We start from the raw sequence: 26,508 nt of genomic DNA on the forward strand, positions 1-26,508 counted from the left end.
GAAGAGACCTTATCTTCCCATCTTTCTTTCTTGAATCTGTTTTCGTATGAGTGAGAATTGCTTTCCGTCTATATCTCTTTGACTGACTATTTATTGGCAAGGGAAATGGAATTGACATTAATGGGTTACACTAACACTAGGCAGTAGAAATATGCAAGCTTCATGGGTAATTTTAATTTTTTTCACTTTAAATACAGTAGTGCTCCCTTATCCTCAATTTTAGTTAGTCTCAATCACAGTCCAAAACTAGGTGAGTGCAGTACAGTAAGATTATTGAGAGAGACTGCGTTTACATAACTTTTATTACAGTGTATTGTTATAATTGTCCTTTTATATATAATTTTTTATTGTTAATCTTTTTGCCTAATTTATAAATTAAACTTTATCATAGGTGTGTGTGTGTGTATATATATATATATGAAAAAACATGGTATGTATGGGGTTCAGTACTATCTGAGGTTTCGTGTATGCACTGGAGGTCTTGGAACATATATTTCCCATTGGCAAAGGGGGTCTACTGTAAAGTTTTAAAAAATAGGCAAAATTAATTTTAACGGCATATTTTATTCAGTATATTAAAAATATTTCAACATGAACTCAAAATTTAAAATTAATGAGATATTTGTCATTCTTTTTTCCTCCATTAAAAAACAGATTTTTTGAAATACAAATCTAAATTGGATTCGAGCTTACCACATGTTAAGTGTTCACTAGATACATGTTGCTGGTGCCACCATATTAGACAGTGGAACTTTGGACTAATCATTTGGGAGTAGAATGTATATTAGAATCAACCGGGCCAGGCGTGGTGGCTCACGCCTGTAATCCCAGCACTTTGGGAGGCCGAGGCGGGCGAATCACAAGGTCAGGAGATCGAGACTATCCTGACTAACAGAGTGAAACCCCATCTCTTCTAAAAATACAAAAAAGCCGGGCGTGGTAGCGGGTGCCTGTAGTCCCAGCTACTCAGGAGGCTGAGGCAGGAGAATGGCGTGAACCCAGAAGGCAGAGCTTGCAGTGAGCCGAGATCACGCCACTGCACTCCAGCCTGGGCGACACAGCGAGACTCCGTCTCAAAAAATAAAATGAACGGTGGCTCACGCCTGTAATCCCAGCACTTTGGGAGCCCGAGGCGGGTGGATCAGAAGGTCAGGAGATCGAGACCATCCTGGCTAACACAGTGAAACCCCATCTCTACTGAAAAAAAATACAAAAAATTAGCCGGGCATGGTGGCGGGCGCCTGTAGTCCCAGCTACTCGGGAGGCTGAGGCAGGAGAATGGCGTGAACCCGGGAGGCGGAGCTTGTAGTGAGCCGAGATGGCGCCACTGCACTCCAGCCTGGGCGACATAGCGAGACTCCATCTCAAAAAAAAAAAATTAAAATTAAATGAAAAATAAAAATAAAAAAAATACTAAACTTAAAAAAAAAAAAAAGAATCAACCGGGCCAGGTGCAGTGGTTCACGCCTGTAATCTCAGCACTTTGAGAGGCTGAGGCAGGCAGATTGAGCTTAGGAGTTCAAAACCAGCCTGGGCAGCATGGAGAAACCCCGGCTCTCCAAAAAAAAAAAATTAGCTGGGTGTGGTGGCACATGCCTATGGTCCTAGCTACTCAGGAGGTAGAGGTGGGAGGATTGCTTGAACCCAGTAGGTCAAGGCTAGAGTGAGCCATGATCATGCCACTGCACTCCACCTTGGATAACAGAGCAAGACTCTATCTCAAAAAAAAGAATCAATGGTGACACTGCAGTGTAGTGCCAGGATAGCCAGCTTGGTCTAGAATAGGACTCAAGATTCTTCACTGTCAGTTGTGTGAAGCCAGAGTAACTCATCCATACCTCTCAGTGAAAACACCAGTTTTTTGAGACAACAGGGTCTTGCTCTGCCACCCAGGCTGGGGTGCAGTGATGCAATCATAGCTCACTGCAGCCTCAAACCCCTGGGCTCAAGCAGTCCTCCCACCTCAGCCTCCTTAGTAGCTGGGACTGTAGACGTACGCCCCCACATCCAGCTAATTTATTCCTTTTCTTGGAGGTAGAGACAGGGTCTTGCTGTGTTACCCAGGCTGGGTACCTAACTCATTTTTACGCATAATATGGTGGGTGGGTTTTGTTACTCCAAAATTCCACAAATAATAAAATTCCACAGAGGGAAGATAAGCTTTTCCTTATGGAAAAGAAACAATGTAAACCCTCATTGATCTTTTTTCTCTTGGTTTCCCTGACTTAATTTTTGAGTCTCTTAGGACAAAATTTTATACTTACCAAAATCACCTTTCCTTAGTAATATCAATTTTATTCTTGCAGTCTTTTGTCACTTCCTTTTTTGCACCCTTGACAGATCTGGCATGAAAGTAGTTTTTTGTTTGTTTGTTTTTTGAAACAGGGTCTCACTCTGTTAGCCAAGCTGGAGTGCAGTGGCACAGTCTTGGCTCACTGCAACCTCCACTTCCCAGGCTAAGATGATCCTCACAACTCAGCCTCCTCAATAGCTGGTACTACAGGCACATGCCACCATGCCCAGCTAATTTTGGGGTTTTTTTGGGGGGAGGTGAGGGGGGTTGTAGAGATGGGAGTTTTGTCATGCTGCCCAGGCTGGTCTCAAATTATTGAGCTCGAGCAATCCACCCATCTCGGCCTCTCAAAGCTGTCATTACTGGCGTGAGCCACCTAGCCTGGCCTTTTTGGTTTTTGTTTGTCTTTTGTTTTTTGAGACAGTCGCTCTGTCACCTAGGCTGGAGTGCAATGGTGTGATCTTGGCTCGCTGTAACCTGCACCTTCCAGATTCAAGCAATTATTGTGCCTCAGTCTTCCAAGTTTCTAGGATTACATGCATGTGACACCATGCTCAGTTAATTTTTTTGTTGTTGTTTATTTTTAGCAGAAATGGGGTTTCGCCATGTTGTTCAGGCTGGTCTCAAACTCCTGGACTTAAATAATATACCTGCGTCGGCCTCCCAAAGTGCTGGGATTTTGTATTTTTTGTAGAGACAGAGTTTCACCATGTTGGCCAGGCTGGTCTCAAACTCCTGACCTTGTGATCCACCCGCCTCAGCCTCCCAAAGTGCTGGGATTACAGGCATGAGCCACCGTGCCCAGCCCAAAAGTAGCTTTAAAAAAAAAAAAATTGATTCATAATACATGTACATGGCTTAGGGATGCATGTGATAATCTAATACATTCATATAATCTGTAAAAATTAAATCAATGTACTTGGAATATTCATCATTCTAAATATGTGTTTCTTTATGCTGGAAACATTCAAATTATTCTCTTCTAGCTATTTTGAAATGTACAACAGGTTATTGTAAACTGTAGTCATCCTACTGATCTGTCTAGCCCTAAGTCTTATTTCTTCTTTCAGACCATGTATTTGTACCCATTGGTCAGCTTCTCTTCAACTCCCTACTCCCCTGCTCTTCCCAGCCTCTGGTAACCACCATTCTGCTCTCTCTTCATGAGATCTACTTTCTTTTATCTCCCACATATGAGTGGGAACATGTGATATTTGTCTTTTTGTGCTTGGCTTACTTCACTTAACATTAATGATCTCCAGTTCTAACCGTGTTGCTGCATGACAGAATTTCATTCTTTCTTATGTCTATAATATTCCACTGAGTATATATACCACATCTTTTTTTTTTTTTTTTTTGAGAAGGAGTCTTGCTGTGTTGCCCAGGCTGAAGGTCGGTGGCGCAATCTTGGCTCACCACAACCTCCGCCTCCCGGGTTAAAGAGATTCTTCTGCCTCGGCCTCCCAAGTAACTGGGATTACAGGCACGTGCCACCACGCCCGGCTAATTTTTTTGTATTTTTTTAGTAGAGATGGGGTTTCACCGTGTTGTTCAGGCTGGTCTCAAACTCCTGACCTCATGAGCCACTGTGCAGAGCCACCAAATCATCTTTATTCATTCATCTGTCGATGGGCACTTACATTGTTTCCATATTTTGTCTATTGTGTACTGTGCAGCAATAAACATGGGAGTGCAGATACCTTTTCAAAAAATAGCTAATTTTTACATGCTAATATTTTGGGGGATTTTTTCCCTTTTATTTTCTGAATTGTTTATTAATTGTAGACATCATGATATTTTTCCCCTAAATATTTTAATGTGTAGCTCTAAAAAATAAAGCTTTTTTTTTTTTTGGTATTTGGCCATAGTACCTTTGTTAAGATCTAATAGGCCGGGCGCAGTGGCTCACGCCTGTAATCCCAGCACGTTTGGAGACTGAGGCGGGCGGATCACCTAAGGTCAGGAGTTCAAGACCAGCCTGGCCAATGTGGTGAAACCCTGTCTCTACTAAAAATACAAAAAATTAGTCAGGCATGGTTGTGCGGACTTGTAATCCCAGCTACTTGGGAGGCTGAGGCAGGAGAATCGCTTGAATTACAGTGCCACACGCCTGTAAATCCCAGCACTTTGGGAGGCCGAGGTGGGTGGATCATGAGGTCAGGAGTTTGAGACTATCCCAGATAACGTGGTGAAACCCCGTCTCTACTAAAATACAAAAAGTTAGCTGGGTGTGGTGGTACACGCCTATAATCCCAGCTACTTGGGAGGCTTAGGCAGGAGAATTACTTGAACCCGGGAGATGGAGGTTGCAGTGAGCTGAGATCCCACCATTGCACTCCACCCTGGTGAGAGAGCAAGACTCCATCTCGAAAAAAAAAAAAAATCTAACAGAATTAATTAGAAATCCTTAATATCATTCAATACCTAGTTTATTTTAAAATTTTCTGAGTTGTCTCCAGAATATCAGTGGATCATTATATTTAATTGTGATAACAGTATCATCTTAATAACATTACAGGCCAAGGCATGGTGACTCATGCCACTAATCCTAGCACTTTGGGAGGCCAACGCATGAGGATTGCTTGAGCCCAGGAGTTTGAGAACAGCCTGGGGAACATAGTGAGACCCTATCTCTATCTCTGTTTGTTTGTTTGTTTTTAATTAGCCAGGTGCGGTGGCATGTGCCTGTAGCCCCAGCTGCTCAGGAAGCTGAGGTGGGAGGATCGTTTGAGCCCAGCAATTTGAGCCTGCAGTGAGATATGGTCACACCACTGCTCTCCAGCATGGTTGATAGAGTGAGATCCTATCTCAAAAAAAAAAAAAAAAAAAAAAAAAAAATAGCGTTACATTTTTATTCACACTTGTTTCAGAGCAGTGCAATGACTTGAAGGAGCTTGTATGGCCCGAGGGTTCTTTTCATAAGTTTGCATAATGCTGATTCATAGTCTTTTTTTTTTTTTTTTTTTTGAGACTGAGTCTCACTCTGTCACCCAGGCTGGAATGCAGTGATGCAATCACAGCTGACTGCAACTTCCACCTCCTGGGTTCGGGCAATTCTCCTGCCTCATCCTTCCAAGTAGCTGGGACTACAGGCGTACGACATCCCACCCAGATAATTTTTGTATTTTTAGTAGAGACTGAATTTCACCATGTTGGCCAGGCTGGTCTTGAACTCCTAGCCTCAAGTGATCCACCTGCTTTGGCCTCCCAGAGTGCTGGGATTACAGGTGTGAGCCTCCACACTCTGTCTGATTCATAGTTTTCTTTTCTTTTCTTTTCTTTTCTTTTTTTTTTTTTTTAGATGGAATTTCGCTCTTGTCACCCAGGCTGGGGTGCAGTGGCGTGATCTCAGCTCACTGCAACCTCCGCCTCCCAGGTTCAAGCAATTCTGCTGCCTCAGCCTCCCAAGTAGCTGGGATTACAGGCGTGCACCACCACACCTGGCTAATTTTTGTATTTTTAGTAGAAATAGGGTTTCACCATGTTGGCCAGGCTGGTCTTGAACTCCTGACTTCAGATGATTCACCCGCTTCTGCCTCCCAAAGTGCTCAGATTACAGGTGTGAGCCATTGCACCCGGCCCTGATTCATAGTCTTTTAATATTTATGTCTAATACAGAAATATTAACCTGCTTGGTGGTAAGGTGTCCTGTGAACCCCTCTTGAAATTACATGGAAACCTTTCCTGTGTGTGTGCATTTTTCAGGAGAGAAGCTGCATAGCTTTTGTTACTCTCAGATTTGGGACTAAAAAATGGTTAAGACTATTAGTTATTATTCCTGTTTTCCATAGTGGCTATCTTTTTTTTTTTTTTTTTTTTTTTGAGACGGAGTCTTGCTCTGTTGCCCAGGCTGGAGTGCAGTGGCCAGATCTCAGCTCACGGCAAGCTCCGCCTCCCGGGTTTACGCCATTCTCCTGCCTCAGCCTCCTGAGTAGCTGGGGCTACAGGCGCCCACCACCTCGCCCGGCTAGTTTTTGTGTGTGTGTGTGTGTGTGTGTTTTAGTAGAGACGGGGTTTCACCGTGTTAGCCAGGATGGTCTCGATCTCCTGACCTCGTGATCCGCCCGTCTCAGCCTCCCAAAGTGCTGGGATTACAGGCTTGAGCCACCGCGCCCGACCCATAGTGGCTATTTTAAGGTACATTTCTTCAAATATTCTTTTTTTTTTTTTTTAATTTTTTTTTTTTTTTTTTTTTTTTGAGACGGAGTCTTGATCTTTTGCCTAGGCTGGAGTTCAGTGGCGTGATCTCAGCTCACTGCAAACTCCGCCTCCTGGGTTCACACCATTCTCCTGCCTTCAGCCTCCCGAGTAGCTGGGACTACAGGCGCCCGCCACCACTCCCGGCTAATTTTTTTGCATTTTTAGTACAGATGGGGTTTCACCATGTTAGCCAGGGTAGAATGGTCTTAATCTCCCGACCTCATGATCCACCCGCCTCAGCCTCCCAAAGTGCTGGGATTACAGGTGTGAGCCACCACGCCCATTTCTTCAAATATTCTAACATTTTTCCTCCTGGCATCGTTACCTCCACCTCCTGAGCATCTCATTAAAGGTAACAGATGTAGGTTATTCTAATCTTTCAAAAAATCTTGCATTAGTGGAAAGGAGAAAAAATAGACTGAGGAAGAAATAGGATTGAGGGAAGGATGCTTTAGGGAGCTTAACCATGTTTGGGAGTCGGAAACTGTCGGGGGTGGGGAAGATTCAAGACAGGGAAAACAAATTGAAAAAATCTTGGAATACGTGGCATGATGGGGTTGGATGAGCCTTAGGAAGATATAAGAGATCTATCCTTCCATAGTTTGCAAAACAAGCAGCAGAAGTTATAGTTATTCATGCCTAATTCCTCAAAGTAGGAGACTGTGTTAGGTGTTAAGGAGGGAATGAGTGTGATGGTGCTCAGAGGGACAGTGTTAGGATAGCCTCTATGGAGAATCAATTCATTCTCCCTCTTGAATCTTTTTCTGTATTAGCGCCTTCCCCTGTAGAACTGATGTGTCAAAGGTTACCAGAGATCTCTTAAATCCACTTATATTTGAGTTCCTACCTCATTAGTTTTCTTGAGATAACACGTGTAAATCTTTTTTTTTTCTTTTTTTTTTTGAGGGAGTTTTGCTCTTGTTGCTCAAGCTGGAGTGCAGTGGTACCCTCTTGGCTCACTGCAGCCTCTGCCTACCGGGTTCAGGCAATTTTCTTGCCTCAGCCTCCCAAGTAGCTGGGACTATAGGCATGCGTTACCATTCCCGGCTAATTTTGTATTTTTAGTAGAGACGGAGTTTCTCCATGTTGGTCAGGCTAGTCTTGAACTCCCAACTTCAGGTGATCCACCTGTCTCGGTCCCCCAAAGTGTTGGGATTACAGGCATGAGCCACCGCGCCCAGCCAACCATGTAAATCTTAACATGATGCTTGTACGTTAGAAATTGCTTAATAAGTATTTTTTATTATTGATGTTGCATGACAGCTGTGAAAATAGAGCTGATAAATAGATTATAGGAGAAAGATTGAATGAGATTGCCCAGGGAAAACAGAGTAAGAAAGGCCTGGACAAAAGATTGCTTAAAGGTGTTCTAGAAAAGAAAAAAAAACTGAAAGAGGTAAACAAATCGGGGTGGGTGGAAAAGAGATAATATTGTCATGTTGCTAGTTAACTGTTTCCCAAACATGTGGTTAACTTTCATACCTACTTGCCTTTCCTCCTGCTTTTCTCTTGGTCCTCTCTTCTGGGTGGCTGAGCCCCATTCTTCTTTGACAATTCAGCTTTTTATGTTATTATAGCTTTCCCTCATTCCTTTATGCAGAATTTCTTATTTATCCATGTCCTCATAGCACCTAATGTACCTCTATACGGTGTTTCTAAGTGGAGTTGCAGACCCCTTTGAGAAAAAATATGAAATGTGTGAATCCTCTTCCTAAAAAAATCTACATTTTAGTGTTTTGCAAATAATTTCAGAGAATACCTGGGTTCCTAGAGGCCTGTTCCATAGACCCCAGATTAAGAACCCCTGGCTTTTGTTTATTTGTTTGTTTTACTTTAAAAAATTACTTGGCTAGGCACAGTGGCTCATACCTGTAATTCTGGCACTTGTGGGAGGCTGAGATGGGAGGATTGCTTGAGCTTGGGAGGTCAGGGTTGCAGTGAGCCATGATTGAACCACTACAGTCTAGCTTGGGAGACAGAACGAGACTCTGTCTCAAAACAAAAACAAAAATCCAGGGTTCTAGGTAGTTAAAAAAAAAAAAAAAAAAGATTTCAACTCTTTTCATATTTCTTTGGCTGGGGTGTAGGGAGCCGATGGGGGGAGGTTAGACATTGTCCAGTAAATGCCCAAGGTTTTAAGCTTCCAGTTTTTTTATTTGCAAAAACTTGAAACTAATTCCAATTAAAGTGAGAAAAATGTAAATAATGTCTTTTTGCTATACTATATAATTCAAAATATGTAGCAATTAAAAATCTTACCAAAATTGACTGGTACACTGGCTCACACCTGTAATTCTAGCACTTTGGGAAGCTAAAGTGGATTGACAGAGGATTGCTTGAGGCCAGGAGTTTCAGACCAGCCTGGGCAACATGGCAAGACCCTGTACCTACAAAAAAAAATGTTTTAATTAGTTGGACATGGTGGTGCACCAGTGTAGTCCTAGCTACTTGGGAGGCTGAAACGGGAGGCTCGGTTGAGCTCAAAGGATAGTCCTAGCTACTCAGGAGGCTGCGGTGAGCTGTGATCATGCTCCAGCCTGGGCAACAGAGTGAGATTCTGTCTCTTAAAAAAAAAGGGCGGGGGGTTGCCAAGCACAGTGGCTCACACCTGTAATCCCAGGACTTTGGGAGGCTGAGACAGGTCGATCACCTGAGATCAGGAGTTCGAGACCAGCCTGGCCAACATGAAATTACCAAAAATTGTCTCATAAGTTGACAAAATTGTTAATTTGTGTCATAAAACTTTGTCAAAATTTTTTCTCATAAGCTTGACAAAATGGACAATTTCAAAGAGAGTAGGAAGTGTTGGAGGCCAGCGGATTAGCAGTGGGAAATCATATGAGCCAGTACCAAGTTTTTGCCTATAAGAATAGAGAAGTGACAGCTCCTACATGCAGTTTGAAATAATGGTGACAGAATACAGGGTTTGGAGTCTGAGATAGTGCCTAAATTTTGAGCTCAGGAAGAAATGAGGAAAGGAAAAAGGGAAACACTGGTAAGCCAGAAGGATGCTGAATTAGGTTAGAGTTGATGATAGAATAACCAATTTAAAATGTCTTATAGATAAGATCTAGAACGAAGCTTTGGTAAGAAGTCTGAGCTACATACATAAGATTATCAGCAACACAAATGTTAAGGTGGAGCCATTTAAAGAAAGAACAGAAGCGACCTGTGATTTACTGATTGTTGAAAATGAAAATAAAGGAGTCAGAGAAAATAAAGATTGTGAGTCAGCAGGACTTTCGTCTTATTCTCAAGTGGATTTATTGATTACTTTTCTTCTTACAGCCAAGTGCAAGATCTGTGAGTGGGCGTTTGAAAGTGAGCCACTATTTCTCCAGCATATGAAGGATACTCATAAGCCTGGAGAGATGCCTTATGTTTGCCAGGTATTGCCTTTTTCTCCAGGGAGTTTTAGCAGTTTTGCTCTCAGGCAGAACACAAAGAATCTACTAATGAATATTGCTGAATACCTACTGCATACACTCAGTTTAGGAACTCCGAGTAGGTATAGAAGAAATAGTAAACACAGTTTATCTTCAGGGTTTCCATGCAGGAGAAAAACATAAAAGAACATGTCCACAAGTAGACTAGCCAGGGAACATGTGCATATTCTAAGGGAGTGTCTGTCTCCTGAACGTGCCCTTTGGAAATTCACAGAAAAGGCTTTATTTTTCTTAGTTATAGAACATGGATTGTTCTTAGACTTTCCTGTCCCTTCCTGTTTTTAAAGTAATAGCTAAATCTATCACAGACATAGCCCAGCATTACAAAGTCAGAAAAATAATTCGATTTCTATGCATTTGGGAAAACTTTTTTTTTTATTTAAAAGTTTTTGTTGCTACCTTTTTTTTTTTTTTTTAAGGCCTCTCAGTTGTTCACTTCATTCTTAGCCTTATTTTCCCTCTTATGTGACTCAGGTGTGTCAATATCGCTCCTCACTCTACTCTGAGGTAGACGTGCATTTTCGGATGATCCATGAGGATACCCGGCATCTGCTCTGCCCTTATTGCCTGAAGGTCTTCAAAAATGGCAATGCATTCCAACAGCATTACATGAGGCACCAGGTACTAGGCACCAAGCAATTCCCATATTCTCTTTATTTTTTTTTTAAACATGGATGCTGGGGCCAGGGCTGAGCTAGGCAAATAATTTGGGCAGAGATTGTAATATGCATATGTTTGCAGAAATTGATTGAATTCATTTATGTGCCATGTACCAGTCTAGATGCTAGAGATTTAGTGGTAAACAAGGCAAACAATACAATAAAACATGAAGAGTACTGTGTTGGGGAAAGTATAGGATATAGAAAATCACATAGCTATTCTGGGTGCCTAGTAAGGCTTCCAGAAAGAAGTGTTGTTCAATACCTGAGGGATGAATAAGAATGAGCCAGATGAAATAAGATGAAGAACAGTGTGCCCAACGCACAAAGCAAGATTATGGAGGTTCAAGAAATTGAGAGAGAGATTCAGTGTAGGGTGTAAGAGACAGAGGAGTTGGAAGTTAGGCAGGGACAGATCATGGAGGGTCTTTTAAGCCATGAAAAGAAGTCATTGGGAAGCCATTAAAGGGGTTTTAAGCCCTGGAGTGATGTGTTCAGATTTAGTTAACATTTTATACTGCGGCCAGGCATGGTGGCTCAAGCCTGTAATCCCAGCACTTTGGGAGGCTGAGGCGGGTGGATCACGAGGTCAGGAGATCAAGACCATCCTGGCTAACATGGTGAAACCCCATCTCTACTAAAAATACAAAAAAAACTAGCCGGGCGTGGTGGCAGGCACCTGTAGTCCCAGCTACTCCGAGGCTGAGGCGGGAGAATGGCGTGAACCCGGGAGGCGGACCTTGCAGTGAGCTGAGATCGCGCCACTGCACTCCAGCCTGGGCGACACAGTGAGACTTCGTCTCAAAAAAAAAAAAAAAAAAAAGATTTTATACTGCTTGTACTGCAGAGAATGGATTAAAGGAGATTGAGACTACAGTTAGGGAAACCAGGTAGAAGGCTTTTTTCAGTAGTTCAGGTGAGAGAGGATACCGGCTATTGGCTTTTGAAATGAAGACAAAGAGGGTAGAGTTGAGAGATATTCAGAAGATTTGTGATATTTATGATGTAGAGATGGATTAGGTGAAGGTAGCAATGCAGTAGTTAAGAACAGTGCCTAAGATTCTGTCTTGGGCAGCTGGGTGAATGAGGGAACTATTTGCTGAGATAGAAACAATAGAGAAAGTATATTTGTGAGGGGGGAGATCATGAGTTTGGATATTGTAAGTTAGCAGCATCTGTGGATGTCAAGTGTAGCTGTTGGATAATAGATGTGAAGCCTGGGAGAGAACTCTGGGTTGCAGAAAAGATATTTAGGTATCAGCGTTATATAAATCCTGTAGATTTTAAACTTAAATGCCATGGGCCCCCCAACCCTGTTGAGAATAAGAGAAGGCTTAGGATATTTGAAGTCTCTTATCTGTAGAGCAACCACCATAGTACTAGGAGGAAAGCCAGAAGAGTCTTGACATTAAGGAAACTGGGGAGAAGAAAGTGTTTTAAAGAAAAGGGTGTGATCAAAATGTCGTATGTTACAGGAAGGTGTCAAGCAACATAAGGACTTAGAAACAGGCCTTTAATTTAGCAACATTGATGAGAGCCATTTTGTTGGTTGGTAGGGTAGAAGTTAGATTTCAGCAGAACAAATGAATGAGAGGTAAGGAAATGAAGATGATGTATTTAAAGAAGTTTATTTATAAAAAGGGAGGACACCCAGGGTAGGTAAATCCGGAGGAAGAAGTGGCAAAGAAGAATTTCTTGTTGCTTTTGTTTATTTACTTTATAAGATGAAAAGCTATGACTTCGTTTTAAAATACTACAAGAAGAGAGCCACTAGAGGAGAGTGAAAGGTATATAAGAGAGGATTCAAAATGGAGAATGTGTGCTTAATAGTCACATACATATGCACACAAACATATGCACCCTATTACGCTCATAGTCTCCTTTGCACAGTAGTGACTGCTGATCGTCTACCACAACTATATTTCCAAATAGGGGCGTGGAAATTGTCTCTCAGCCTAAAGTTGTTATCGTACTAAAGAAAATCATAGACATGGGTTCTATTTTTGAAGAACTTCAATACTAGGCAGACTGAATCCTCAAAATGGTTTCACCAGGAGACATATCTGTATATACTGATGTGTTACATGGGAAAACAGCAAGATAAGTGCTATCATTTGTATTAAAAGGAGAAAAAAAAGAGGGCTGAGGTGGGAGGATCACTTGAGCCCAGGAGGTGGAGTCCAGCCTGGGCAACATGGTGAGACAACATTTCTACAAAAAGGAAAGGGAAAAAAGGGGGGGCCAGACACAGTGGTGCACACCTATAATCCCAACACTTTGGGAGGCCAAGGTGGGTAGATCACTTGAGCCCAAGAGTTGAAGACCAGCCTGGGCAACATGGTGACACCCAGTCTCTACAAAAAATACAAAAAGTAGCCAGGCATGGTGGCACATGCCTGTAGTCCCAGCTACTTGGGACGTGCAGTGATCTGTGAACATGCCCCTGCATTCCAGCCTGGGCAACAGAGAGAGACCCTGTGTCAAAAAAAGGGGGGCGGGGCAGGTAATGTTTGGATATGAATGTATTTGTGATACAGTTACATGTGTAGACTGCCCACGAAAGCATCCTCAGGAAACCGGTAATAAGTCATTTGTATGGAAGGGAACTGAGTGTCGGAGTTGAAAGCAAAGTTAGAAGAGTACAGAAAAAAAAGTACGACTTTACTATGTACATTGTCCTTTTTTAAATAAAAGAATGTCCAGTTGTCAGCAATGTAAAGATACAATACAAATAAAGGTTACATCACTCATTCAAATTGTTAAACAAGTCAGGAACGGATGATTTGAGAACTTAGTCATCCTGGACTAGAATCTACCATCTTTCTTTGAGATCATGGGAGGTGATGATTCTCAGTGGTAGGTTTTGTGGTCATGTTGCATATTTCTTTCTTACTGTCTTAAATTATCAACAGAAAGGTGGGAAGAATGATATGGTTGACATTGATCTGCTTTCTCCTCAAAGAAGAAAATTTATTAGGAACCTTTAAGGGATTTTGTCTCTTTTTTTCCCTCCCCCACTTCAGAAGAGAAATGTTTATCACTGCAACAAATGCCGGCTGCAGTTTCTCTTTGCCAAGGACAAAATTGAACACAAGCTTCAACACCATAAAACCTTCCGTAAACCCAAGCAGCTGGAGGGCTTGAAGCCAGGCACCAAGGTAAAGAGTTTACCAGTGTCTTATAGGCTCAGGGAGGGAGGAATAGAGATTTTCAGTCTTCTGAAATTCAGTGTGGGTTATGTCTCATTGTTACTTCCCTTGGTTCTCAGGTGACAATCCGGGCTTCCCGAGGGCAGCCACGAACTGTTCCTGTATCCTCTAATGATACACCTCCCAGCGCCTTGCAGGAGGCAGCACCGCTGACCTCCTCAATGGACCCTCTGCCTGTCTTCCTTTATCCCCCTGTCCAGCGCAGCATCCAGAAGAGAGCTGTTAGGAAAATGTCAGCACCTTCTTCTAAGTGCTGGGCGGGTGGGGACTGGGTGGGCAGGATTATTCCTGATACACAGTGCAATCTGGTAGCTTTTTAGCAGGGTTTGTTGTCTGAAAATCCTACATTTTGGGGACTCCTGAGGCAGTAATGAGAATTCTTTCTTTTTTCCCACAGGAGTGTCATGGGCCGGCAGACATGCCTGGAGTGCAGCTTCGAGATCCCAGATTTCCCTAATCATTTCCCTACTTACGTACACTGCTCTCTGTGTCGCTATAGCACCTGCTGCTCTCGAGCTTATGCCAACCACATGATCAAGTAAGTTGTTTTTTAACCAGTGTTTTAGCTTGAGAGTTCAGATTCTTTTTTTTCTTCTTTTTTTTTCTGGAGACAGGGTCTTGCTCTGTCCCCCAGGCTGGAGTGCAATGGCACAATCTTGGCTCACTGTAACCTCTGCCTCCTGGGTTCAAGTGATTCTCCTGTTTCAGCCTCCCAAGTAGCTGGGATTACAGGTGTGCATCACCACACCTGGCTAATTTTTTTGTATTTTTAGTGGAGATGTGGTTTCACCATGTTGGCCAGGCTGGTCTCAAACTCCTGAGCTCAGGTGATTCACCCGCCTCAGCCTCGTAAAGTGCTGGGATTATGGGCGTGAGCCACTGCACCTGGTCCCAGCCAGATTCTTGAGCACTCATTTCATTTTCTCCCCTGCTCCTAATATGTTTCCTCCTTCAACTCTTAGAGCTATTTGTTCTCTCCTAGCAGAGTGAGAGGCTTTGTTTTTTCGGTTTTGATGATCTGTGCTCTAATTTCATAGGGCCAAGTAGCAGTAGTATTAGGTGGGAGGTTGTTAGAAATGCTGACTCTCAGCCCCACCCTGGGCCTACTGAATCAGAATGTGAATTTTAATAGATCCTCAGGTGACTCGTCTGCATATTAAAGTTTAAGAAGCATGGTGACAGGAAAACTGGCTTAGGTTGAGATGAGGATGCACTGAAGAAGCGTCTCTTTTGTTGGGGGGATTGTCACTGGCTGGTGATCTCTAGCTTAGCCACCAGAACTCCATAACTCATACCACTTCTTTGTCTTTCTCAGCAATCATGTTCCACGGAAGAGCCCCAAGTATTTGGCTTTGTTTAAAAATTCTGTGAGGTAAGAAAAAACTTACTGGCAGCATCTTAATTTTTCAGGTTTTTACATTAATTAATTTTCAGATTTTTCATTATTTGGAGAGGTGGTTATGTGAATTAATTTCAGAAAAAGGAGAAAGTGGGAGGGCATTCCTTTTCTTTCTTAAGCCTCAAAGCTTAATGGTCTCAAGTGTCACTGCTGTATTTCTCTTACATATTCTCGATTCTCTTTTTTAGTGGAATCAAGCTGGCCTGCACTTCATGTACCTTTGTCACCTCTGTGGGTGATGCTATGGCCAAGCATTTGGTATTCAACCCCTCTCACAGATCCAGCAGCATCCTGCCACGGGGTAAGGAGGAGAGATGGGGATTAGTTGAGCAAGGGGAGGAAAAAAGATACAGGTTCATACTGTATGCATCAGGAGCATGCCTACCTGGCCTCATTCATTCACCGTTGAGATGTACTGTACCAAATTGGAAACCTTCCGACCTAAAGTTTATGTAAAACTGGGAAAGTGGCCGGGCGCGGTGGCTCAAGCCTGTAATCCCAGCACTTTGGGAGGCCGAGACGGGCAGATCACGAGGTCAGGAGATCGAGACCATCCTGGCTAAGCCGGTGAAACCCCGTCTCTACTAAAAAAAATACAAAAAAAACTAGCCGGGTGAGGTGGCGGGCGCCTGTAGTCCCAGCTACTTGGGAGGCTGAGGCAGGAGAATGGCGTAAACCCGGGAGGCGGAGCTTGCAGTGAGCTGAGATCTGGCCACTGCACTCCAGCCTGGGCGACAGAGCGAGACTCCGTCTCAATTAAAAAAAAAAAAAAAAACACACTGGGAAAGTTGGTCACTGTGAACAGCATATTTTTATGTAGTAAGTTGAAATCTCAGGGCACTGTCTTTGGAGGGCTTATTTCTTCACTGAGCTAACTTTTTTTATTGTTTCATTTTCCATAGGACTCACTTGGATAGCTCACTCAAGGTAACAAAAACTCACTCACCTCACAATTTAATTTCTGGTTTGCAGTGTGTTTACTCTTTGTTATTATTATCTTATTATTATTTCAATTTCCTAGTTGAACTGAGATTTTTCCTCCTCTCTTTGCTCCTCACCCCTGTAGGCATGGCCAGACTCGTGACCGAGTGCATGACCGGAACGTGAAGAATATGTACCCTCCTCCTTCCTTCCCCACTAACAAAGCTGCCACTGTGAAATCTGTGGGGGCCACCCCAGCTGAGCATGAAGAGCTACCAACTCCCTTAGCCCCAGCACTCCCATCACCAGCCTCAACTGCAACCCCACCACCAACCCCCACTCACCCACAGCCTTTAGCCCTTCCACCATTGGCTACAGAGGGAGCTGAATGTCTGAATGTTGATGATCAGGATGAAGGGAGCCCAGTCACCCAGGAACCTGAACCAGCATCAGGTGGTGGTGGTAGTGGGGTTGGCAAAAAGGAGCAGCTGTCTGTGAAGAAGCTTCGAGTAGTACTGTTTGCTCTATGCTGCAATACAGAACAGGCAGCTGAACACTTCCGAAATCCCCAGCGACGTATTCGGCGTTGGCTTCGACGTTTCCAGGCCTCCCAGGGGGAGAATCTAGAGGGCAAATATCTAAGCTTTGAGGCAGAAGAGAAACTGGCTGAGTGGGTGCTAACCCAGCGTGAACAACAGCTACCTGTAAATGAGGAGACCTTGTTCCAGAAGGCCACCAAAATAGGACGTTCTTTGGAAGGGGGGTTTAAGATCTCCTATGAGTGGGCTGTGCGTTTCATGCTGCGGCATCACCTGACTCCCCATGCCCGGCGAGCTGTGGCCCACACCCTACCTAAGGATGTGGCAGAGAATGCAGGACTCTTCATTGAATTTGTACAACGGCAGATTCACAACCAGGACTTACCCTTGTCTATGATTGTGGCTATTGACGAGATATCCTTGTTCCTGGATACAGAGGTGCTGAGCAGTGATGACCGAAAGGAGAATGCCCTGCAGACAGTGGGCACAGGGGAACCTTGGTGTGATGTAGTCCTGGCCATTCTGGCAGATGGCACTGTCCTTCCCACCCTGGTTTTCTACAGAGGGCAGATGGATCAGCCTGCTAACATGCCAGATTCCATATTGCTAGAGGCAAAGGAGAGTGGCTACAGTGATGATGAGATAATGGAGCTGTGGTCAACTCGAGTGTGGCAGAAGCACACAGCTTGCCAGCGCAGCAAAGGCATGCTTGTGATGGACTGTCATCGCACTCACTTGTCAGAAGAGGTACTGGCTATGCTTAGTGCCTCTAGCACTTTGCCTGCAGTGGTCCCAGCAGGCTGTAGCTCCAAAATTCAGCCATTAGATGTATGCATCAAAAGAACTGTCAAGAACTTCCTGCATAAAAAGTGGAAGGAACAGGCTCGGGAAATGGCAGATACTGCATGTGATTCTGATGTCCTGCTTCAGCTGGTGCTTGTCTGGCTGGGTGAAGTGCTAGGTGTCATTGGGGACTGTCCAGAGCTAGTTCAGCGCTCCTTCCTGGTGGCTAGTGTTCTGCCTGGCCCTGATGGCAACATTAACTCACCTACAAGAAATGCTGACATGCAGGAGGAGCTAATTGCCTCCCTAGAGGAGCAACTGAAGCTGAGTGGGGAACATTCTGAGTCTTCCACTCCACGACCCAGATCATCTCCTGAAGAGACAATTGAGCCTGAAAGCCTTCACCAGCTCTTTGAGGGTGAAAGTGAGACCGAGTCTTTCTATGGCTTTGAAGAAGCTGACCTAGATCTGATGGAGATTTGAGTGTGGGGTCATGAGGGGGTGTGGAGTGGGGGTGGGAACATGTAAGGGAGGGTAAAGGGGCTTAGGGAAAAGGGGGCATACCAGGTGGGGTATTTGGTTTATATTTTTTAATTTTACACCACCACTCCCCCCTGAAGTTGACTTACACTTCCCTGTGGATTTGTGGATTAATTAGGAAAACCAATAGTAATCACATCTGAGCCAAGGAGCTGGCCCATTGGTCATTCACTTCTGCTAAAAACAGGTTTTTGTGACTTTTTTTTTTTTAAATTTAAATCACTGTGTTTGGTATTTTTCTGACAAAATTAAGAAAAAAAAAAAAAATTTGTGGGCGAATGTTAAATTTTTTTGTTTCCCCTTTTACCTCGATTGTATCATAGTACTTCTGGGTTTTTTTTTGTTTTATTGTGTGGCCATTGTCTTTGGGCATGATGCTATCTAATCATTGTCAATGTGAGAACATTTCTGAAGATGGGAAAGACAAATTATGTAGCTCACAAACTGGTTTATTATATATATGGATAAAAACTTTTTTCATTGTGGTCTTAACACTTTTATATAAAAATGAAAATGGAAAAAAAAGTCCCACTGAACTCTCTCTTCCTTCTCCTTTTCTTGCCTTCCCTCTCCAGAGATGTTGGTTTCTACAGCAACCCTAGATATAAAATTGTGGCTTTAAAAATGCATGAAACCACCTTTAATTATCCAGAATGAATAGATTTGTCTTTTCCTCACCACTTTCCCTCCAAAACATGACATAAACAATATTTTTTGCACTTGTGATCCTTGGCCCCTTTCCCTGTTCTCACACCATCCATCACTCTGGACAAAGGATCATATAGGTGTTACTAGCAAGCAAGAGGTACTGAGGTGATCAAACAGTTTTAGCGTGGAAGCCATTCCCAGTTTGAGTCTTCATCCTGTAAGCCCCCAGGGGCAGTCCCTACTTTATTGAACTTCATCCTGTTAAATGGCGAACATGCCTGTTTAAGGGATTGCCGGTCCTATAGTCAGGAGCTAATTGTTCGAGAAGTGTTGAACTTCAAAAAGACAAGACAGACCACTTGTTGAAATCCAGCGTACTCTGTGGCTTTCCCCTATTTCTCTTAATACTTAGGGAAGAATCTGATAGGAAGAAGCACACAGGGGTGTGCACAAAGAAAATGACATGAATCTTTATTTTTCACTGCCAGCTTCAAGGAAAAAATTTTTTCTACAATTTGCATGAGGGATTTTTTAAATTGTATGTACTCATGATTTTAAACCAAAACGTACTGTACCGTACAGAGAAAAGGAGCAAAAAACCAAGTCTTCTGTTTATCCTGAGACTTTTCAACAATGTTCCCCTCCTGTGAGCCAAGGAGGCAACCTGCACAAGCTTGTAAATGGTTCGTCTTTAAAATGTACATAAGTGGAACATTTAATAAAATGAGGGGAAATGGATTTATAAACTTGTTTTTTTTTCTAGGTGACCCTGTTTAATAGGCTTTCACAGACTGGGAAATATGCTCAAGATGTGATGGGCCTGGTGGTACAGGTGTGACATTTGTTACCACCCATTTCTCCCACCCCACCCTGCTTTTTTGTTTGTTTTTTCATCCCCCAGCACACTATAATATAGTGAACTGGAAAAGTCCCTTCCAGAAACAGCTTGGCCAGCTTTGTGAACCCTTGACATCTGAAAACAACTAAGGATCCATCTGGGCTTCTCTTCCCCGGCTTTTTGCCTGATGCCATTTTATTGACTATGGACTTTGAAGTCAGCCTTTGCCTTTGAGAAAGTTCAAGAACTGATTGGTCACTTCTATCTACAACAACCTAATCCTACTCTGGTAGTTTCTGCAGCAGCCACAGCCTTAGCAGAGCTGGGGTTCCTGTCCTCTGCACACGATTGACTTTCTTGATGGGTAATTTTTTTTTAAAGATCATAATACCAACAGTGGATCAGCTGGGTTTTGGCCAGGAAGTTGTCTTTGTGGACTCTGCCTGCATGGCTTAGTAGTAGAAGGAAATTTTTTTTTTTGGTTTTGTTTTTTATAATTCAGTTTAATCAATAAACATGTATTTATTGACTATTTTCTGTGTTGAGACTGAATGTTTGGAGGTTTCAGGTTGAAAGCTCAATTGTTTTCTTTTGCTTTACAAGTTTGTTGTTATGGACAATGCAAGTGGAGGGATGGTTTTTCCTTCAGTTCTCTCACTAAAGTTCTATACTTTGAATTTGCTGCCTATATTTTCTTTCTCAAGAAGTTTGAAGAGGATATGTGTCAGAGTCACCTACAGTGTTCATTTTAAAAATTCAGGCTGGGCATGACGGCTTATGCCAGTAATCCCAGCACTTGGGGAGGCTGAGGCAGGAGGTGGTTTGAGCCCAGAAATTCAAGGCTGCAGTAAGCTACGATCATGCCACTGCACTCCAGTCTGGGCAACAGAATTGAGAATTTTGTCTCTAAAATATTCAGGTTTAGAACCATTCCAGGGATGGCTGATGTCCCAGCTGACTTGAGGGTAACCTGAGGCAGAACAGCTCTACTAGATTATCTTTAAAGTGTTATTTTAATGAAAATCACAGCCAACATTAAGAAATCTGTATTCTTTGATAATCCAGTGTAGTGGGGGAAGATTTGGGAGGCGAATTTGAACACAAAAAGCCAGTTAGCACACAAAAATTAAGTCGCTTCTACAGGAAGCTCTGCTTCTAATACAGCTCCAAATGACGCTAGTGTGTCTTTCTGTATCGTGCAGATAATTCTTGATGTGCTGCAAGACCCTAAGGGTTCTCCAAGGAGGGAGATGGCACATAGCAGTACTCAGCAGTTTTGCACTTGGTGTGACCCAGTCAGACAAAAACCACTCAGCAAGCATTTTGAAGAATTTATTTACTTTACAAAAGAAGAGTCTTGTCTTTCAACCAGCCAAGTTCAAAGTTAAAAGTAGGGTATAACTTCAGTTCTGGATAATGCATCTGTATTTCATTCAAAGCCACTAAAAAAGGAAGAGAGAATAATAAAATTGTGAAGCATAAAGGGATCAATTCCTACAAAGGGCCGTACCGTCCAACCAAAACCCTCTCCACCCATTTTCCTGGGTGAGTCTCCCAGAAAAGCCCAACTTAGTGTAAGCCAAAGACCTCCCAAATCTGTCACCAATTTTTTTCCTATTACTAACCTGATCATGTGGGCAATATCCCAGTTGGTCTCTGCAGACAATGGTCCCTCTATTTCAACACCTTTTTCAGTTACAGTGGCGATTTGAAACTGGAAAAAAGCAGAGCATTCAATAATGCCCACCCCTTAAGTCCTTAAATGAAAGGTCAAGTGGAGGTCTTCCCCAGGGTAAAAATAGGAGTTAGACAAGTGAGGCAATCTGTTCTTCAAAGCATAGAGACCCAGGGATTGCAAGGATTCAGAGCCCACCAATTAGGTTCCCAGCACATCCCTCACCCGGTTGTAAGAACGGGCATCTCGGTAGTACAGCACTCGCATGCAGCGTTCTACTAGGTTACGGGCCTCGGTCTGGCTTAGCACTGGCTGTTTCTCCAGAACTTCTCGCAGCAGAGGCTAGGGAGATTGGGGAAAACCATGGTAGATATTGGGCTGAATAACAGGCTAGTTGTCTCAAATCTATGGTATAAAAAGCATGAGAGTGAAAAGATGACATTCTGCCTCATGCCTCACCAGAATGAACTCTGCTTACTAATAAGCTAAGAGCCACTTCAAGAGGAAGTTCTAGGGTGTCCTCTCTTTGCATGTCTACTGACTCCCAGACATGCCATCTTGTCACTGGAATCAGTGTCAACACCTACAGCCCCCAGACTACAAAGAAAACCATCTGCCCAGTAATAGGGATCCCAGCCCATCCCTCATATCAGAATTTCAGGAGAAAAGGAGACAACCACTAATCTATTTCCTTTTGTCTTCCCTTTTCCCCACCTCTAGACTCACTACTTACCTGAGCCAAGTATGCACCATAACCAGTGGCCAGCGAAGGGGCTTCATAGGCTACACCAAGCATGTCCACATAACCGAGGAAGCTAACAGGACACAATGGATCAAAACTCATTTCACCTTAGGTTCATCTTAGCTGAAGAAGGGGACCACGGGGTCGGAGTTAAAATGGGATTCACTTGGGGAGAAGAGACAGAAGAGATACTACACAGGTACTAGGTTGGGTGGTAAAGGAAATAAGTTATTTGTATTCATATGAACCTCTCTCCATCAGCATAGCCTCCGATGACCATGGTATTCCACAAAGGGTTCATCTTCGAGCGCCGGCTGTACATGGCCCTGGTCAGCCATGAATGAATAGCTCTAGGACTATAGCTGTGTCCATCTCCCAGAAGCTCCTCATCAATCCTTAAAAGGAATAGGTTGTGAGAAAAGGGAGAGAATTAAGTCGGGGTCTCCACCCATCCCCAAAACACACCTTCCCCCATTTTACACCTCCTAATGCCAAAAACTTTATTGCAAACACTCTTAGATCGCCCACCTCCAACAACTGTCCCAGTCCCCCGCTGCAACATCAAGTCCCCACATTCCATCGAAGGGAATAAAAAACAGGGACTCCCCTCTCTACTTGGGAACCACTCTCCTGTTCTCTGGATGACTTACACCATCTGGCCGAGAACTTGCTTCAAATACTGAAAATCAGCATAGTCCCCAGAGGCACCCAGCATGGTACTGTTGTTGACTCGCATGATGCGAGATATGTTGCGGAAACGAGCCAAGGAGCCGTAGGATCCCAGCATGTCTGCGGCAATCACCACTCCGCCCTCGAACTTAACGCCGAGAACTGAGGTCCCGGTCACCATGGGGTTCCTAAAGAGTGAGAACGGTGGGAGCTGAGCGGGGGGGATGGCCTGCGCCCTCTTTCAGCGCACTGAGCTCCGCTTCTGATTTTCTACAATTCCTTCCAATTATTCTGCATTCTCCAGGACTCTGCGCCCCGAGCTCCCCTGCCGTTCGCCCCCGCCCGGGGTCCCCGCCTCACCTCCCCGGGCTCTCAAAACCGGCCGGCAGCACCAGGCCCCATGGTCCCTCCCCCTATGCAAGCGAAAGCGCGGAGAACTTACTGGGTCCGTGTGATTGGACCTCTGTAAAGTGCAGACGCTGGATCCATGAAGGAATCGGGAGTGGACGGAATGCGGTAAAACTGTCCTGGGGCCGGACCCCCCGCCCAAAGTCCGGACCGCGACCCCAAAAACGCTTCCATCTTAGTCACGGTAGCAGAAAAAATGAAAGCGCTTGCGCCAACGGAAGCGGAAGTGATCCTTCAGTGTCACTTCTTTCTTTTTCCTGTAGGCGAATTCCAGCAGCCATGTTGATGAGGTCGCAGCTGAACGTGCCGTAATCCTAGGTGGCGACCGAGACAGGGAGTTGAACTCGCCCAACTTCGCTTCACATCGCATCTCCGTGGAGTTTGGACCAGATCACAGCGTTCTAACACACGATTCAAGGAGGAGGGAGGCATGAAGGTGGGGTGGGGAGGTGGCCACTTAAAAGACGCTGATCACAATTTTTTTTTTTTTTTGAGACGGAGTCTCGCTCTGTCCCCCAGGCTGGCGTGCAGTGGCGCGATCTCGGCTCACTGCAACCTCCGCCTCCCAGGTTCAAGCGATTCTCGTGCCTTAGCCTCCCAAGTAGCTGGGATTACAGGCATGAGCCACCACGCCCGGCTAATTTTTTGTATTGTTAGTAGAGAGGGGATTTCACCATGTTGGCCGGGCTGGTCTCGAACTCCGGATCTCAGGTGATCCGCCTGCCTCGGACTCCCAAAGTGCTGGGATTACAGGAGTAAGCCGCCTCGCCCGGCCGAGAATTCACAGTTCTCATGTTCCTTTTGGATCATTATCAAAAAGCCCACATGAAAATATCAGTGGACACGGGATCTCTTACATCTGTACGCCTCAGAGCAGCCCCACGTGGCAGGCATTATTCGACCCATTTCATAAATAGGAAACCAAGGCTTGCGGTGTAGTGATTTACCCAGTCACACAGCCGATAACGGTAGAACTGAATCTTGAAGTCAGAATAAAAAAGGAATCAGGGCCCGGTGCCACCGGGTGGCTCATGCCTGAAATCCCAGAACTTTGGGAGGCCAAGACAGGAGAATCACTTGAACCCAGGAATTCAAGACCAGCCTCGGCAACATGGTGAGACCTCATCTCTACAAAAACCAAAAACAGGCCGGGCGCAGTGGCTCAAGCCTGTAATCCCAGCACTTTGGGAGGCCGAGACGGGCGGATCACGAGGTCAGGAGATCGAGACCATCCTGGCTAACACGGTGAAACCCCATCTCTACTAAAAAATACAAAAAACGGCCGGGCGCGGTGGCTCAAGCCTGTAATCCCAGCACTTTGGGAGGCCGAGACGGGCGGATCACGAGGTTAGGAGATCGAGACCATCCTGGCTAATACAGTGAAACCCTGTCTCTACTTAAAAAAATACAAAAAAATAGCCGGGCGACGAGGCGGGCGCCTGTAGTCCCAGCTACTCGGGAGGCTGAGGCAGGAGAATGGCGTGAACCCGGGAGGCGGAGCTTGCAGTGAGCTGAGATCTGGCCACTGCACTCCAGCCTGGGTGGCAGAGCAAGACTCCGTCTCAAAAAAAAAAAATACAAAAAACTAGCCGGGCGAGGTGGCGGGCGCCTGTGGTCCCAGCTACTCAGGAGGCTGAGGCAGGAGAATGGCGTGAACCCGGGAGGCGGAGCTTGCAGTGAGCTGAGATCCGGCCACTGAACTCCAACCTGGGCGACACAGCCAGACTCCGTCTCAAAAAAAAAAAAAACACACACACACACCAAAAACAAACAAAAAAAATTACCCAGGCGTGGTGGTGCACACCTGTAATTCCAGCTACTTGGGAGGGTGAGGTGGGAGAATTGCCTGAACCAAAGGGAGGTTGCAGTGAGCTGAGGTTGCCCCACTGCACTCCAGCCTGGGCAACAGAGTGAGACCCTGTCTCAAAAAAAAAAGTATTAATGTATACTCTTGTGTATACCCTGTGGGGTGTGATAGCTCGGGTGGATCAAGCACTCTCTGTGGGACCTTGGACAAGTCTGAAAGTTTCCTTATTGTCAAGGGCCCTTGCGCACCTCTAAAGAAGCAGAAAAATTCCACTGAAAGTGTAGGGGTGAAACTAAATTCCAGAGGTTTCCTTCTCAATGTAACTCCATAGCAGGGGCTGGAAACAGTGTCTTGAATCAAATTGGTGAACTTTGTCAAAGATAAACAAAGCCAGACAATAAAGTGGAAAGGACAGATTTCAATCAGTAGTAACTACTGCAATAAGGAAAAAGAGTTCAGCATGAACTGAACTCGACTGCAATTTGTATACAAGTAATGGGTATTTCATAGGGAAAACGAGGTTAGGGGACGGTGAGACAGAGGGTCATTAGAGTCAGGGAAGTGAACATTTACAGAATTAGTCAATGTAAATGTGCTTAGGTCAGTGATGTCTGCTAGCTGGCAGTTATGGAAGTTAGGATTCCATCCTCCCGCAGAGACTAGTGAGGATACTATCCTCAACACTGTCCTTACGTGTCTTTTGTTTGTTTTTTGAGACAAGGTCTGGCTCTGTCACCCATGCTGGAGTGCAGTGGCGTGATCTTGGCTCACTGCAATCTATGCCTCCCCGGCTCCAGTGATCTTCCATCTGCAACCTCTCGAGTAGCTGGGGACTACAGGCACCACAACCGGCTAAATTTTGTTGTTGTTGTTATTGTTGTTTCTTTTTTTGAGAGGGAGTCTCGCTCTGTTGCCCAGGCTGGAGTGCAGTGGCACGATCTCAACTCACAGCAACTTCCACCTCCCTGGTTCAAGCAATTCTCCAGCCTCAGCCTCCTCAGTAGCTGGGGTTACAGGTGTGCACAACCATGCCCAGCTATTTTTTTTTTTTTTTTTTGTATTTTTAATAGAGACGGGGTTTCATCACATTGGCCAGGTTGGTCTCAAACTCCTGACCTCAGGTAATCCTATCACTCCAGCCTCCCAAAGTGCTGAGATTACAGGTGTGAGACACCATGACCAGCCTAATTTTTGTATTTTTTTTTTGTAGAGATCGGGGGGGATCTCACCATGTTGCCCAGGCTGGTTTCAAACCCCTGAGCTCAAGAAATCTGCCCACCTCAGGCGTGGTAGTTCATGCCTGTAATCCCAGGACTTTGGGAGGCTTAGATGGGCGGATCACCTGAGGTCAGGGGTTCGAGACCAGCATGGCCAACGTGGTAAAACCCCGTCTCTACAAAAAATACAAAAATTAGCCAGGTGTGGTGGCACACGCCTGTAATCCCAGCTACTCGGGAGACTGAGGCAAGAGATTTGTTTGAACCCAGGAGACAGAGGTTGCAGTGAGACAAGATTGCGCCACTACACTCCAGCCTGAGCAACAGAGCTAACGAAACACCATCTCAAAAAAAGAAAAGAAAGGAAAGAGAGAGAAAAAAAGGAAGAAAGGAGAAAAAAAGAGAGAAAGGAAGGAAGGAAGGAAGGAAGGAAGGAAGGAAGGAAGGAAGGAAGGAAGGGAGGAAGGGAGGGAGGGAGGGAGGGAGGGAGGGAGGGAGGGAGGGAAGGAAAGAAG

At 44.6% G+C, this 26,508-nt stretch overlaps 2 protein-coding genes across 7 annotated transcripts in view; one reads left to right on the plus strand and one right to left on the minus strand.

Moving 5' to 3' along the window:
• Nucleotides 1–20,009, plus strand: part of POGZ (pogo transposable element derived with ZNF domain) — a 58,511-nt gene extending 38,502 nt beyond the window's left edge. For 2 of the 6 annotated variants that reach the window (XM_030937225.1, XM_030937228.1), the window contains 9 exons: nt 9,782–9,882; nt 10,414–10,560; nt 13,622–13,756; nt 13,867–14,039; nt 14,205–14,345; nt 15,123–15,179; nt 15,395–15,507; nt 16,109–16,133; nt 16,273–20,009. In XM_030937225.1, coding sequence (XP_030793085.1) covers nt 9,782–9,882; nt 10,414–10,560; nt 13,622–13,756; nt 13,867–14,039; nt 14,205–14,345; nt 15,123–15,179; nt 15,395–15,507; nt 16,109–16,133; nt 16,273–17,932 — 2,552 coding nt within the window. In that variant the 3' untranslated portion in view covers nt 17,933–20,009. The remainder of the gene's footprint in view (nt 1–9,781; nt 9,883–10,413; nt 10,561–13,621; nt 13,757–13,866; nt 14,040–14,204; nt 14,346–15,122; nt 15,180–15,394; nt 15,508–16,108; nt 16,134–16,272) is intronic. The other 4 variants (XM_030937227.1, XM_030937229.1, XM_030937226.1 and 1 more) reach the window with 2 other exon arrangements.
• A 782-nt stretch (nt 20,010–20,791) lies between these two features.
• PSMB4 (proteasome 20S subunit beta 4) lies at nt 20,792–23,191 on the minus strand. The gene is made up of 7 exons (XM_010387163.1): nt 23,004–23,191; nt 22,543–22,749; nt 22,141–22,287; nt 21,884–21,965; nt 21,376–21,492; nt 21,101–21,189; nt 20,792–20,917 (listed from the first exon to the last, which is right to left on the minus strand). The coding sequence occupies exons 1-7, from the start codon at nt 23,141–23,143 to the stop codon at nt 20,905–20,907; spliced, it is 795 nt and encodes a 264-aa protein (XP_010385465.1). The 5' UTR covers nt 23,144–23,191; the 3' UTR covers nt 20,792–20,904.
• Between the last annotated feature and the right edge of the window lie 3,317 nt (nt 23,192–26,508).

This window comes from Rhinopithecus roxellana, chromosome 8 (genome assembly GCF_007565055.1).
Source record: "Rhinopithecus roxellana isolate Shanxi Qingling chromosome 8, ASM756505v1, whole genome shotgun sequence".
NCBI classification, from domain to species: domain Eukaryota; kingdom Metazoa; phylum Chordata; class Mammalia; order Primates; family Cercopithecidae; genus Rhinopithecus; species Rhinopithecus roxellana.

Bases quoted from the DNA above. Each gene is read 5' to 3' on its own strand.
- PSMB4 (XM_010387163.1), bottom strand. From the start codon at position 23,143: ATGGAAGCGTTTTTGGGGTCGCGGTCCGGACTTTGGGCGGGGGGTCCG. The intron at 21,966-22,140 runs GTTCATATGAAT...GTGTCCTGTTAG, and splicing joins GGCTATGCTGATGGAGAGAG to CTTCCTCGGTTATGTGGACA. The intron at 21,493-21,883 runs GTAAGTAGTGAG...CAATCTCCCTAG, and splicing joins ATGGTGCATACTTGGCTCAG to CCTCTGCTGCGAGAAGTTCT.